General features: G+C 48.8%; 1 protein-coding gene across 1 annotated transcript; it reads right to left on the bottom strand.

Annotated features, from left to right (window-relative positions):
- Positions 1–4,239: 4,239 nt before the first annotated feature.
- Positions 4,240–7,146, bottom strand: LOC119098626 (protein PET100 homolog, mitochondrial). The gene is made up of 2 exons (XM_037221598.1): positions 6,983–7,146; positions 4,240–5,379 (listed from the first exon to the last, which is right to left on the bottom strand). Exons 1-2 carry the CDS (start codon positions 7,136–7,138, stop codon positions 5,296–5,298), a joined length of 240 nt encoding a protein of 79 aa, XP_037077493.1. The 5' UTR covers positions 7,139–7,146; the 3' UTR covers positions 4,240–5,295.
- Between the last annotated feature and the right edge of the window lie 5,141 nt (positions 7,147–12,287).

Below are 12,287 nucleotides of genomic sequence, written 5' to 3'. Positions count from 1 at the left end.
TCAACTATGACTAAAAGAACAGTCAGGGTAAACTATGTCTGAGTCTATGCAGATTGTTGCATGAACCATTTGTTGACCACGCTTAATTGGCTAGACTAAAACTGGTTTGACATCACTTCAAGAGCGGTGATATTCTAGTATATGAAATATATAAGCCGCCAGTCGCCACGGCTCGTAGACCTGAAGGCGTCGAAGAAATTATAAAAGGAAGACGGCGTAACCAACCCAGCCCAAAGCCTAAAGTGTCACAGGCAGCCCCTCTTGTGGGTTCCTGTCACGTTCATTAAATTAAAAGCGCCGTTGTATTCTGGGCCATAGCTTCCGATTTATTCCCGCTCAAATTATCAAGACGCAAATCAGGAGACCTCTCGACGCCTCGATGAAACTACACGGGCCCATTAAACACCCTCTTTTATGGGATTGGATTGCCGGAAGACTTAAATTGATACTAATGCTAAGCACTCAAACGATTATACCGGTTTGCACGGCACCTTAACCTGTCAAGTAATTCATGACCACCTCTAATCATACCTGGCCGCTTGGTACGCTTCCTGGGCAACACGCCCTCAAGAATAGCGCTAGGAATCGATCCGTGTGCCCGAAAATAACCACTGCAACTGCCAACGCTCCACAGAAGCCAGCTATGAATCGTTCGTGGGCTTCTGTTTGCATTAGACTTGTCCCTCCGATCGAAGCAGTTGATCTCACCATCATCTGTCCACGGTTGGAGCGTCGGCCTGCGCGCAGTGTTTATGGATGAAGGATCGCTTTGGACTCTAATGTACACACCCACTCAATTCCGTTTTCCGGCTGGCCAGTCTGAAAATGCGCCACCTTCTGCCTAGAACAACACCAGAGCTTGGGACAGAGCCCACTTGACACGTCTTCAAATCTTATTCTGCTGGCATGAACGGAGAATCCTGAAGAAGATAGAGGCTTTTGTAACTAAACAAATGGTAACTACTGAATACCACTGCATTACACACTTTGCAAGTTGTCTTCAATCGCAGCGTTACGAACGAAAACGCTGTCAAGGCAACACAGCTGCCGCGCAACTCCTGAGAGGAGGGAAAATATCAAATAAATCGGACGTAAGTCACATACTGCCGAACGTTGAACTACGAAAGGACCATTAAGTAGCCTCAGTATCAATAAGTCATTCATCCTTCGATGTGATGAGCCCTGCCAGGTTTTTTCCTCAAAACCAACCTACCAGCGAAAAATGCAAGAGAACGGCTAACTCTAACTTTTGCGTCTTGTCTTACCTCGCAACGCTGGCAGTTGAAGACACTGCCATATTTGAAAGCATGCCCAGGCTCGACAAAACCTGAATTCCATAAGATAGGCCCCTGAGAGGCAAAATGGGTACACCAGAAGAGTACACAAGAATGCAGGCCCGTAGCCAGGCTAATGCACTGAGTGCACGTGCATTTCCTGGGGGCTGGGGTGCATTTCCTGGGGCCTTGTTATGTGCAACCCCGGTATTTAATGTGTGTCTCTAAAGCTTGGACGGAGCCCCTCCTTGTGTTAGATGCGCAGCATTCGCAACGGAAAAGCTTTGGAGTCAGCACCTGGCTCACAACTTGTTACCATTCCCAAACCATGTATCGTTTGCTGCAGTCGTGTCTTGAGGAGGTTCCTGAGCTCTCGAGTTGTAAGCGGTCTCCTCTCCGCCTTAGAATGTTTCAAAGTTCCCTAACAACCAGGCGATGCGCGTGAGGTGGTAGCCGTAGCGACAGTGGAATGATATGTGCTGTTCAGGCGCATTCGATGACGATCGTTACTCACGTTCGATTTTTAATGGCAGATGGTTAGTTCTACTGCATGGAGACGCAGCCCGCTTCGGCTTTGGGTTCGCCAAGCCCCAATTTTCCTCCAGTGCTTCGAGTGTGGCCTCGGCTTTATGACATTTTTCACGACTGGGTGTGGCCTTGTGTCATCTGTAAAAACTTGGCTTCGGCCTCGTCTTAAAACGAAGCTTGAATAAGGGGTCTGGCTTCAGTTTCATGCGATTTTGAACTGCTGTCTTCGGCTTCGTCATGGTGACTTTTTCACTGCAGGTGTGGCTTTACTTCACAAAAGCGCAGTGCCTTTCCTATCACCCCAATGTACCTACCACACGTTTTTAAGAGACTGTGACACACGCATGGCTGAAAGCCAAAAACAGCCGGTCATTCCCAGGACCAATGGACACCTGACGATTGCTGGAACATATCCGTCAGAAACATTGCGTAAGCATACTAAATCAGAACGAAATCGATAGCCCGAACAGTTTTTTTCCATCTGCATTGCTAGTTATTGCTAGTTTTCATTGCTAGTTTTAGAGCATTGCTAGTTTTTAGTTTCTAGCATTGCTAGTTTTCCATCTCCCCTTGTTTCAACCACTCCGTAAAACACTGATAACATTTTCTGATCAACAAGAGTTTTAGCAGACGCGAAAATAGTTCTGGTTTCTCAAAACAGCGTTGCACGCTATATTCGGCTTCGGCTTTGGCCGTGATTTTAAAACGATAGGCTCGGGGCCCGGCTGCGCGTTTCCTCCGTCCAAACCCGCTGACTTCGCTTCCACTTTGAGCGTGAAAAGCTTAAAGCCTCGGGTTTCAGATTCGGCATTGCGTGTTTCACTATGGGAATTCCACGGGCATTCTTACACAGCCAATCTGGCAGCGACATGACGCCACAAATACACTACATGACGTAATCAAACGATAACGTATTGAGCAAGCTATTGGCTAAATAATGAACTTGTGTTATCTAAAGCAGTCCATAACACTTAAAAACAAACCAATATTTGGTTGAAATAGTTACATGTGAGCTTATTCCACCATATCTGGTGCTTGCCTCAATATCTTCAAATTAGGAACATTCTCTTTAAATTTCAAGTGTGTGGAAAAACTAATACACTCGCCATGTGTCCATCGATAGACAGCTTTGTCTAGCCTCGTTAAACGCACGTTGCAATCGCTGTTTACGTTGTTACTTAAGCTGCAAGTAGCATTGTGGCAGCCCATACAAAATAGATCATGTTTACACACAACGTTCACATTCTTGTTGGTTTACTGACTAATAAAACTCACAAGCTCGGTCTGGCTACGAACGTGCAACAGCAAACAGAAGGAGCATACCATATAAGTCAGGAGCACATGCTGCAGCGTTTTGCATATTGGTCTTGTCAGTAGGATGATTTACGACGCTGGATCAGCCATAGACGTAGATTCCATCTGCACGCAGATGAAATCATGCTCGGCGAATGGAGCAGATCCCGTTTGGAGACCGATGCCGGTAGTTAGCATTACTGCGTCACCCCTTAAATCAGTTCGTAGCCAGCAGCGCATTGATGTTTGGCGCCCGGGCATAATCAGACAGATATGACCTCGAACTGCCCGACTTTGTGCCTGGCAATGTGCAGCAGTTTTGATACACGAAATGGAGGGATTTCGAATGACCTTTGTTTCCGGCGATTGTCATCAACTCATCGGACAAAACGAGAAGCGCTTCGGTTGCTATGTCACAACAGACTAGCTACCGATCAATGCAGTTCCCATGCACAACTATCCCCACCAATTTTGTATCTCAAAAGGTCCTGTATTCAAGACTGATTTCGAACAACTCACATTCGACTTTTGCCGATGATTACCCTTCTCCTCTCTCCTTCGCCCTCTTTTTCTCTCGTCAGAATGAGTTGGCCTTGTCTTCGCGACGCCGGGCCGTTCAGGTCTAGCTCCGGTTTCGACTAACGTTCTTCCCTCAGCTTTTTGCGATTCGAACTTAGAGCTTCCCGTGTAAATCGAATGAGAGCCTTTTTCGCTCGGACCGCATGCTGCAGGAAAATCACGTTGCCGAGGAGTTTCAAGAAAACGCCTATCGATTACCGCAACACCACACTCGAACATTCATCTTCTTGTCGCTGAAAGCTGCATGAATTGGCCTCCAATGGCCGAGCTTCTAGAAAGTGTTAAAGCGGGTCCGAGCAGGCCGTCCAAGTTACAATTGACCATTTGATCATTCAAGTGAGGACAGCTTGACCTCCGCTCTTGTTCTTGATAAACCTTGCGTGGCCTTTACCAGGCGGGGGGGGGGGAGGGGGTGGGAGAATCCCGATGCGTGAAAGTCGCCCATGCACGTTCACGCACATGATGGGCACGTACGTCAAGGCGCATACAGGTTGGTTGTCAAGCGCTCCTGTTGCAGTGCTAACTGAATGAACTCAGTAGAAAGGTAAGCTGAATGACACTGCCCTTCCAGTCCGTAACTAGTATATATTTCGGACAGTATTACAACCACGCATTTCCCCGGCGGGTCAGCAACGGCACGCTCCGACTGCAACCACAAAAAGCAGCACACAGCCGGCATACCAGACTACGTATGCGCACCGATGCCTCTCCGGGGTTGGATGTTGGACGCCACAGGATCTTCCAATGGCGAAATTCGAATTCCAAGGCAACATTTCTAGCTACGCAAAAGTGCGTCACACACGCGGGAACCGTATGCACCACCATGGCCATCGGAGTCTGCACTGCGAACATCCACATACATCCATCAACGTCGGCACACATTCACAGCTGCGCCGCTAGACGCCGCACGTCATCACGCTCTACGGTGCAGCGGGATTCCCTCCTGCGCAGCGCCGCCAGCTCCATTACTTCCCGCCCAGCCAATCGGGCGCGTTCCGCTATTGATACGCGTTTCCGAGACAATAGCATGGAGCGGGAATATCCGGGAGCCAACCAGTTTCGTCACGCCGGAGAAGGTGAGTCGTCCCTGTCAGGTCTGCCCTGCGGCGTCGCGTCATACATGACGTGTCACGTGACGCGAGGCTGCGTGACGCTGCCGTGCGTCAATGGCACAACATGAGGCATGACCCGGTGGGATGACGGGCAGTTATCGAACCCCGCATTCACACCTCGACGGAACCAACACGCGCCACCCATCCCCTCCCCCTCTCCCGCCCTCGTCAGTTCGGAGAGAACGTACGGGGCTGGGAAGGAGGGGGGGGGGGGGGGGGGGCGTGACGGCACAGATGATAACCTTCCGTTCTGAGAGCGTGCGACAGGATGACGAAAATGCAAACACGTCAATTTGATCGCGCAGCAAACGGCACGGCGCCGTCACACCGCTCCCCGGCTTCCGCGGAGCAATCCGCGACCCTCCACTGAATATTCCAGCCGATACCGTGCCCTACACAACGTCGCACGTCTTACGTCGTTGTGAAATCCGCAGTCGTCACGTGCCGGCTGCGGATCGCTAACAGGCTCAAACAGTTATGTACAAAATAAGCCAGCACTAAATGCGCGTTTAGTGCTTCTCTGCCTCCAACAACTGCTTTTCGAATTCTTCTGTCTTTTTATGGTGATACTCCTTTTTGAAGGTCTCCAGTTCCTGAAAAATATAGCTTCTTTTAGCAAAAAAGGTACAAACTGAACAGGAAAAAGTCGCCTGGCAGATTTCGATGTTACGAGATGAAAACAGTCGCCTGAGAACGTTTTATTCAACAATGAGGGAGCGCAAATTAATTCGACTACACAGGATCTAATATAAACAACCGGCAAGAGCCAGTCACACGCCAGCTGATAATACCCGTCCCAAAGGATTTATGTGGGAAAACAACGCATCCATGCAAAACCAAAATCGCTTAACTAATTCAGCGCTACTTGTAGTATATTCTTTCCTGGTCAGTCATCGCCGCTTCATTTACTTTACATCGTCGCGGCGGAGGTCGCAGTGTCACAACGCCGTTAAGGACAAAATGTCTTAGATCTGCCTCCTGTCAGGGAACACGTTAGGTTCATCACCTGCCAGAGAATGCGTTAAATCCATCTCCTGTCAAGGAATGCATTAGGTCTATCTCCTGTCAGAGAAGCCTTAAATCCATCTCCTGTCAGGGAATGCGTTAGGTCCATCTCCCGTTACGGAATGCGTTAGGTTCATCTCCTGCCAGGAAATGCCGTAGGTTCATCTCCTGTCAGGGAAGGCGTTAGGTCCATCTCCTGTCAGGGAAGGCGTTAGGTCCATCTGTTGTCAGGGGAGGCGTTATGCCCATCTCCTGTCAGGGAAGGCGTTATGTCCATCTCCTGTCAGGGAAGGCGTTAAGTCCATCCCCTGTCAGGGAAGGGGTTATGCCCATCTCCTGTCAGGGAAGGCGTTATGTCCATCTCCTGTCAGGGAAGGCGTTAAGTCCATCCCCTGTCAGGGAAGGCGTTATGCCCATCTCCTGTCAGGGAAGGCGTTATGTCCATCTCCTGTCAGGGAAGGCGTTAAGTCCATCCCCTGTCAGGGAAGGCGTTAGGTCCATCTCCTGTCAGGGAAGGCGTCAGGTCCATCTCCTGTCGGGAAATACCGTAGGTCCATTTCGATAATTATAAGTCATGCTGGTCAAGACCAAACCTAACATATTATGTACCAGACATGTAACATGCTGACTACGGAATATCTTGGAACAACAGAATATGAACTGACGTAAGCAAACATCTAACGAGTTCACGGGATAAAACAAATTTGCAGCTTCCAGATTCGATAGCGGGACATGTAATCGAACATATCTCTCTAACCAGGCGAGGATCAGCCAATTTTGGACAATTTGCCGTTGCAATGCTGAATTGACAGAGCACTCAGGGTCTAACGGTAGCCAGCTATGGCAGCAGGCAACTGAATAAATCAAATGCTTACCTTCATCCCTCCCATCAATTTGCAAGCGAAACAACTACCATTTGTGAAAGGGTATCTTTAAGGAATCCTGATACATAATATTTGGGCGATGGTTTTCAGCAAACCAAATTAACATATAAAGCATCCAAAAATATTTTCCTCACGAAACACAACAAAGACCAGCGGTAAGAACGATGTGCGAACGGCCAGAGACGGATCCACATAGACGACCAGACCTCCCCAGTTTATAATAGGGCTCAACGGCTGGGAAATTTAGATTAAGGCAACATGGTTTACGCGCAATTACACAACGAGGTAGGCAAATTTATCAGCTTACGTCTCGGTGGGTTTTGGTAGATGGTGGGTAGAGCTGCTGCTTCGTCTGTATCACCCACTTCTCAAAGTACTCCGGCTGGTTGAAGTACCAGAAGAGGCCGACCGGGAAGGTCATGTACATGCCCATCTTGAAGACCTCCAGCTTCCATCCACCCATCGTGGGATCTGTGAGCGAGACACAAGTCCCGTGTCAGACCATCGCCACAGTGGGCGGAGGGCGACGGCGGCCACGGTGAGAGCGTGCCCGGCGCGCAACACTGCACCCGCACACGACATCGGCCACATGACTGGCGCAGTACCATGCTCTTGTTTTTGGCAGCGGTCAGCTGCGCTCAGCGAGGTGTTTTCTTTTTTGGCACACAGCTGCTTTTGGTTCCGAATGCATGTTTGAGGCTCTGCTTCGAGATTCAACCATGCCTTCTTTCAGTGGTAAATGCCCTTATAATAGCATATAGCACATCCTTCAATGCCCTACGTACTTATGCCCTACACAACTTAGAACAGTGAGGGACAATCCATCAACAAACGGGTTGACAGACTAGTCCATTACCACCTGGTTTATGACAAAATCTCTCACATACAATTATTCAAGTAATACTGCAACGTCCGAGCACAACTTTGAAAGGCCATGGAGACAACCGGACGGTTGAAAACGGCCATTCGGCCCTTTTTTACACAGGACAAAGCTCAATATCCGCTGCATTCTTTAATATTGCTGTCCTACGTGTATTCGGTACAAATGTGAAAATCAGACCGTTTAGACAAATGCGATAAGAAACGAGTCATTCGCATCACATTCTCAGATACCCTATGGTGCAAGTTACATAGTAACGGTAGCTGTGGAGAACTGTAGTGGCACTGTTCTGGTTCCAGTGTCCGTGTTATAAAAGGAGTTCTTCGCCTCGTTATCCTTCATTGCGATCCACGTATTTTAAATGTCAAACCACGATTTTGCTGCGTACTACGCCTAAATTGACAGTGAGTGTAGCGCTTTAGATTCACAACAATTAAGCGAACATGCTCGGAACTTGCAACCAATAAACATAGCTATTAACCCATTTTCTTAGGGGGGGGGGGTGGCTTGAACCCCCCTAAACCTCACTAACTAGGAAGCTCCACCCCAGCCTGTGTTGCATGAATGGTGCTCCATGGGTCCTGGCAATGTCTATCATATCCATGGTATGCTTTTCTTAAATCAGTGTTCTGCGAATGGACCGGAAACTGCTCAGCTCGGAACAGCGCAAAACGTAAAATTAAGGAAACCGAAAATGTTGTGTATGGTTCAAATGCAGTAAAAACCGTAGGGGCGCTTTCTTTGCCAAAGCTCGCTAAGTCATTGACCGCAGATTTGCTAGCGCTAGCCACGTCACCCTGACTTCAGCTGATTTCGACATACCAAAAATGCCACATTCCCAATGTGTTCCGAAAAAGTCCAGTCGCGTTTCCAGCCCAAAAACGCACAGCCCTTTAAACTTGTGTTGCCGCTGACAGACATTTTTAAATGACAGGTGGGGTCTGAACTACGTGTGGGCGTCTTTCTCCAGCTTGACATTTCAAATGCAGCCCAGAATAATGCTCACCGCGAAACACTAACTACTGAACCTCACCCGCGCTCTCGTAAAACTTGATGCCCTCCCGCGCATCAAGTCTTCCTGCAGTGTTTGTCCAGCCAAATTAAATTATGCCGGGCACATTGGGGGCCCTCCAGTCGGTAGTAAAACCCGAGGTACGTCATTTGACGTCACTCTGGCGTCAGATTAACTGTCGGATTGTGCTGTCACCGACCAGAGGCTCTAGAAAGTCATGACAAAACATGACAGTTGCTATTTTTAATGTTTTACAGGTTGTTATTCAAGAGTACCATAAACGGATTACCTCTTATCGCTCCGAGGCATGCACTGGCTTAGTGAGTTCTGCACGATCTGGGAGGCGGGAACTATGGGTATGGACAGAAGTGGGGGGGGGGGGGGGGGCTGAGCCTTCGAGGCATCCAACCGTCTTGTGTACGTTAATTGGAAAAATACAATGAATGACTATCAGCCCCCCGCAAGTTGGGGGGACTTCCAGTCACCTTGAATGAAAACCACGGGTTCACGTCATTCGTACCTACCGTGTACTATGAACATTACGATTATGTGCTGCATACAACACGACCCGGAAAACATGCTAAGTGTGCGACATGTTGAACATAAGTGAGGGTATGGTGAAAAAACGACTCTGGTAGGTTATGCGTGCAGCAGACGGCCCGTCCAAGGTCCGGTCTCGCCGGTAACTAGTTTATTATCTCATCGCCAAACCTCAGTGAATGCACTGTTAATGCATGACGGTCTTACGTCCCAGAACGCCCCCGAATTGATCTTCACACAAGATGTCATTCTGGTATGTCCCCGCTCATGTCATCATGGGCGGTCTGTCCCCGACGCACGGGTAATGGTGTAAAAGGCGCGATTCTACTCAAATATCCCCTCTGAGCATGGAAGCCCAGCGTACCGCATTGTGTCCGACGTTTCAAAAAGGCGTGTGAGGAAAACAGAAAATTCCTGAAACCATCTCAACTCTGCACAAAATCGGCACAATGCAATGATGCCAAACTTTTGGCACGAGCCGACACTGCAAATTACGAAAATGTAAGCGTGCCGGTATTTCACAGGCACCAAATCGTGAAAGAAAAACACAAGTTTGTTTTGGGCTCCAGAAAGGAATTGCCATAAACTACCAGATTTGCCAGATGGAGTTCAGAGCCCGACGCATTCAGCTCTGCCTGGTAACACTGCGGGTGCGGTTTGCATGCTCATGCCATGAATCCGTGGGCCTCACAGGACAATGAGACGCTGACTCGGGAAAACGTTGCGTTGAACAAACGTAATATAGCGTGGATAATTCATATAGTACGATGGTAATCATTCGCGAAAGACACGACCACCGACCCTTGAGCGACTTCTTCAGGATCTTAATGAGCCACACCGCCAAAGGTGGCGCTCTCAAACATACAACACGGATTCCTTGGGCTCCTCTCCTTTAAAAGACTGAGCAGCGGGATCAGACGGGAGATGGGGGCAGAAAGCACAGTCCGTGTGCAGCGCCGATAGCTGTCTAACAGTATGACGTATACCATAGACGCCTATGTGAATAGGTCATTAGGGAGTTCATGAAACGCCGGACGAGCATAAGGCGCTTCAGTGGAGGCCTGACTAAGGCAAGCAGGTAATTCTGAACAGTTGGGTGTTCACCAACACTTCATGAACAATTCACAGAGCACCATTGCTCTTTGTGTCCGTGTTAAACCAGTGGCGAAACGTACTGCTGATATCGCTGTAAAATACAATGCGGGTCGCACATGCGCGGGTACGACGGTTGGGGACAAGGGCAAGTGTGAACAGGTCCCGTTGTGTGGCGTAGTAACGGGCTGTTGTGTGGTGTCATGTCACGTGAATGTGGAGGGGGGGAGGGGGGGGGGAGGGGGAGATACTCTCCTTGGGTACCTCCTGCACATTGATGTCAATGTACGCAGTTCGAGAGCAGTTCACCGCTCGTTGGTGTCCGTTTCACGCTTTGCTCCCGGCCAATCAGTTATTCCCAAACACGCCCTGTTCGCAAAGCTTAATCGTGGTTGTCTATTAAATGAAATCAAACCATCCCCACCTTGGCATCTTCGTACCGACTTCATGTTTGAACCTGAATCGAATGATTCATATCGTACACTGAGCTTCCGCATCATGGGATAGAACCAACTGCACTAACTTCTCGCGCGTCGGTCATGGGGTTCTCAGCCGTTTCATATTTCGCATTTCGCATCATTTCGCAGTTCAGTCACAGTAGCTATTCAGTAGCGTGACGGAAGCGTGAGGAGCGTGACGGAAGCGTGAGGAGCGTGACGGCACGCTCGAGTAAGTGCCGACGGTCGCCGCGGCCAGCAATCGCCGTCAGCTTGAAAGGGGGGGGGGGGGAGAGAGGGAGGCCCTCGCGAACAGATTTGTTTCTGGGTTCAACAGGAGCGTGTGCTGAGCTGAAGCAAAACAGTGTAGTAGTACGCGCAATTTAGACCACATACCATAAGCCGCTAAGATCCAAAGATCTGCTTAAATCATGCCCATATTCGGTCATACCTGAACGTTGCAACTGATAAACTAGACGCCAATCGTCCACAACTTGACGAAGTATGTTGAGCGCTAGGCATGGGTGTAACCACTGCGATGGGAATAGCGGGGGACATGCCCCCCAATTTTTACAAAATGATGTTTATCCCTCAGATGTTGCTCATAGAACGCATTGTTGTGTCTTCCCCATCCAAAGTGCAATGCGTGTGCCAGGTTGTCCCTTCCATTCCAGATTCCAGATCGACTCCAACCCTGATTTGTTCCCTCCCCCCCCCCCCCCCATCAGAGCGATGGTCACGTCCATGGAGCCAGGCATTCAAACATGCAATCCTGGGTGACAATTTGTAACTCTGCAGATCATGCTGTGATGATCGTGCTGGATGCCTGTAATATGCATGCTAGAATGTTCCAGAACAACGTTTTTTTTTGCAAAGTATGGGTGCTCGGAGGCCGTCTGGTTCTGCGGTTCAAGGCAAGCTCATTGGTCGTCTTTGTCAAAATTCCTGCACGTTTATTGGGATAGAGTATAAGAGGACGAGAATAAGAGGTATATATAAGACGACGGGAAGGCTGAAGTGACGTCAAATTGCGTTAAAGAGACCGAACGTGCTCACAGCGCATTTATACACGCATCATTGATCCATCTTTGTTGCGATGATTCGTTTGACACCCATCTTGACTCCCTTTCACATTTGAATTATTGACATTGACACTCATCTTGTTTATAATATTAACATTTCTCCGTACTGTGTCACGTCCCCCCCCCCAAAAAAAAGTACAGAATATCCTTCGATCATCGGGCACCCCTGCTCGTCGTGATGGTAAACTACATGAAATCAGTGCGTTAAGGGGGCGCTAAGGACTTCGTTTCAAGCGTTCTTGCCGAACTTTATGTCTATTTTTGTAGCGCTTTGCTGGCCCGCTATGGGCGAAAATAATATAAATGACAAACTTTAAGCCGTTTGCGCACCCCCGAAACACATTAATTTTGACGAAAATGGAACTGTCAAACTCGTCTTGAACCAAAGAACCGAACAATCCCTGAGGACACATACTTTTTTGAAAAGGTGGGACAACCTGATGTACGTACACCACAGACACAAATGCCTACAAGTCCACCATGACCACACTGGCCGTTCCGATCACGCCAACTATACGGAAAAGAAAACAACGCCAGTGGTACGCACCACTGAACGGCGTACATCAGTC

Source organism: Pollicipes pollicipes, unplaced genomic scaffold (assembly GCF_011947565.3).
Source record: "Pollicipes pollicipes isolate AB1234 unplaced genomic scaffold, Ppol_2.1 Scaffold_4740;HRSCAF=5597_pilon_pilon_pilon, whole genome shotgun sequence".
Taxonomy (NCBI): domain Eukaryota; kingdom Metazoa; phylum Arthropoda; class Thecostraca; order Pollicipedomorpha; family Pollicipedidae; genus Pollicipes; species Pollicipes pollicipes.
This window is presented reverse-complemented; position numbering and strand designations above follow the sequence as displayed.

Bases quoted from the DNA above. Each gene is read 5' to 3' on its own strand.
- LOC119098626 (XM_037221598.1), bottom strand. From the start codon at position 7,138: ATGGGTGGATGGAAGCTGGAGGTCTTCAAGATGGGCATGTACATGACC. The intron at 5,380-6,982 runs GTAAGCTGATAA...TATATTTTTCAG, and splicing joins CTACCAAAACCCACCGAGAC to GAACTGGAGACCTTCAAAAA.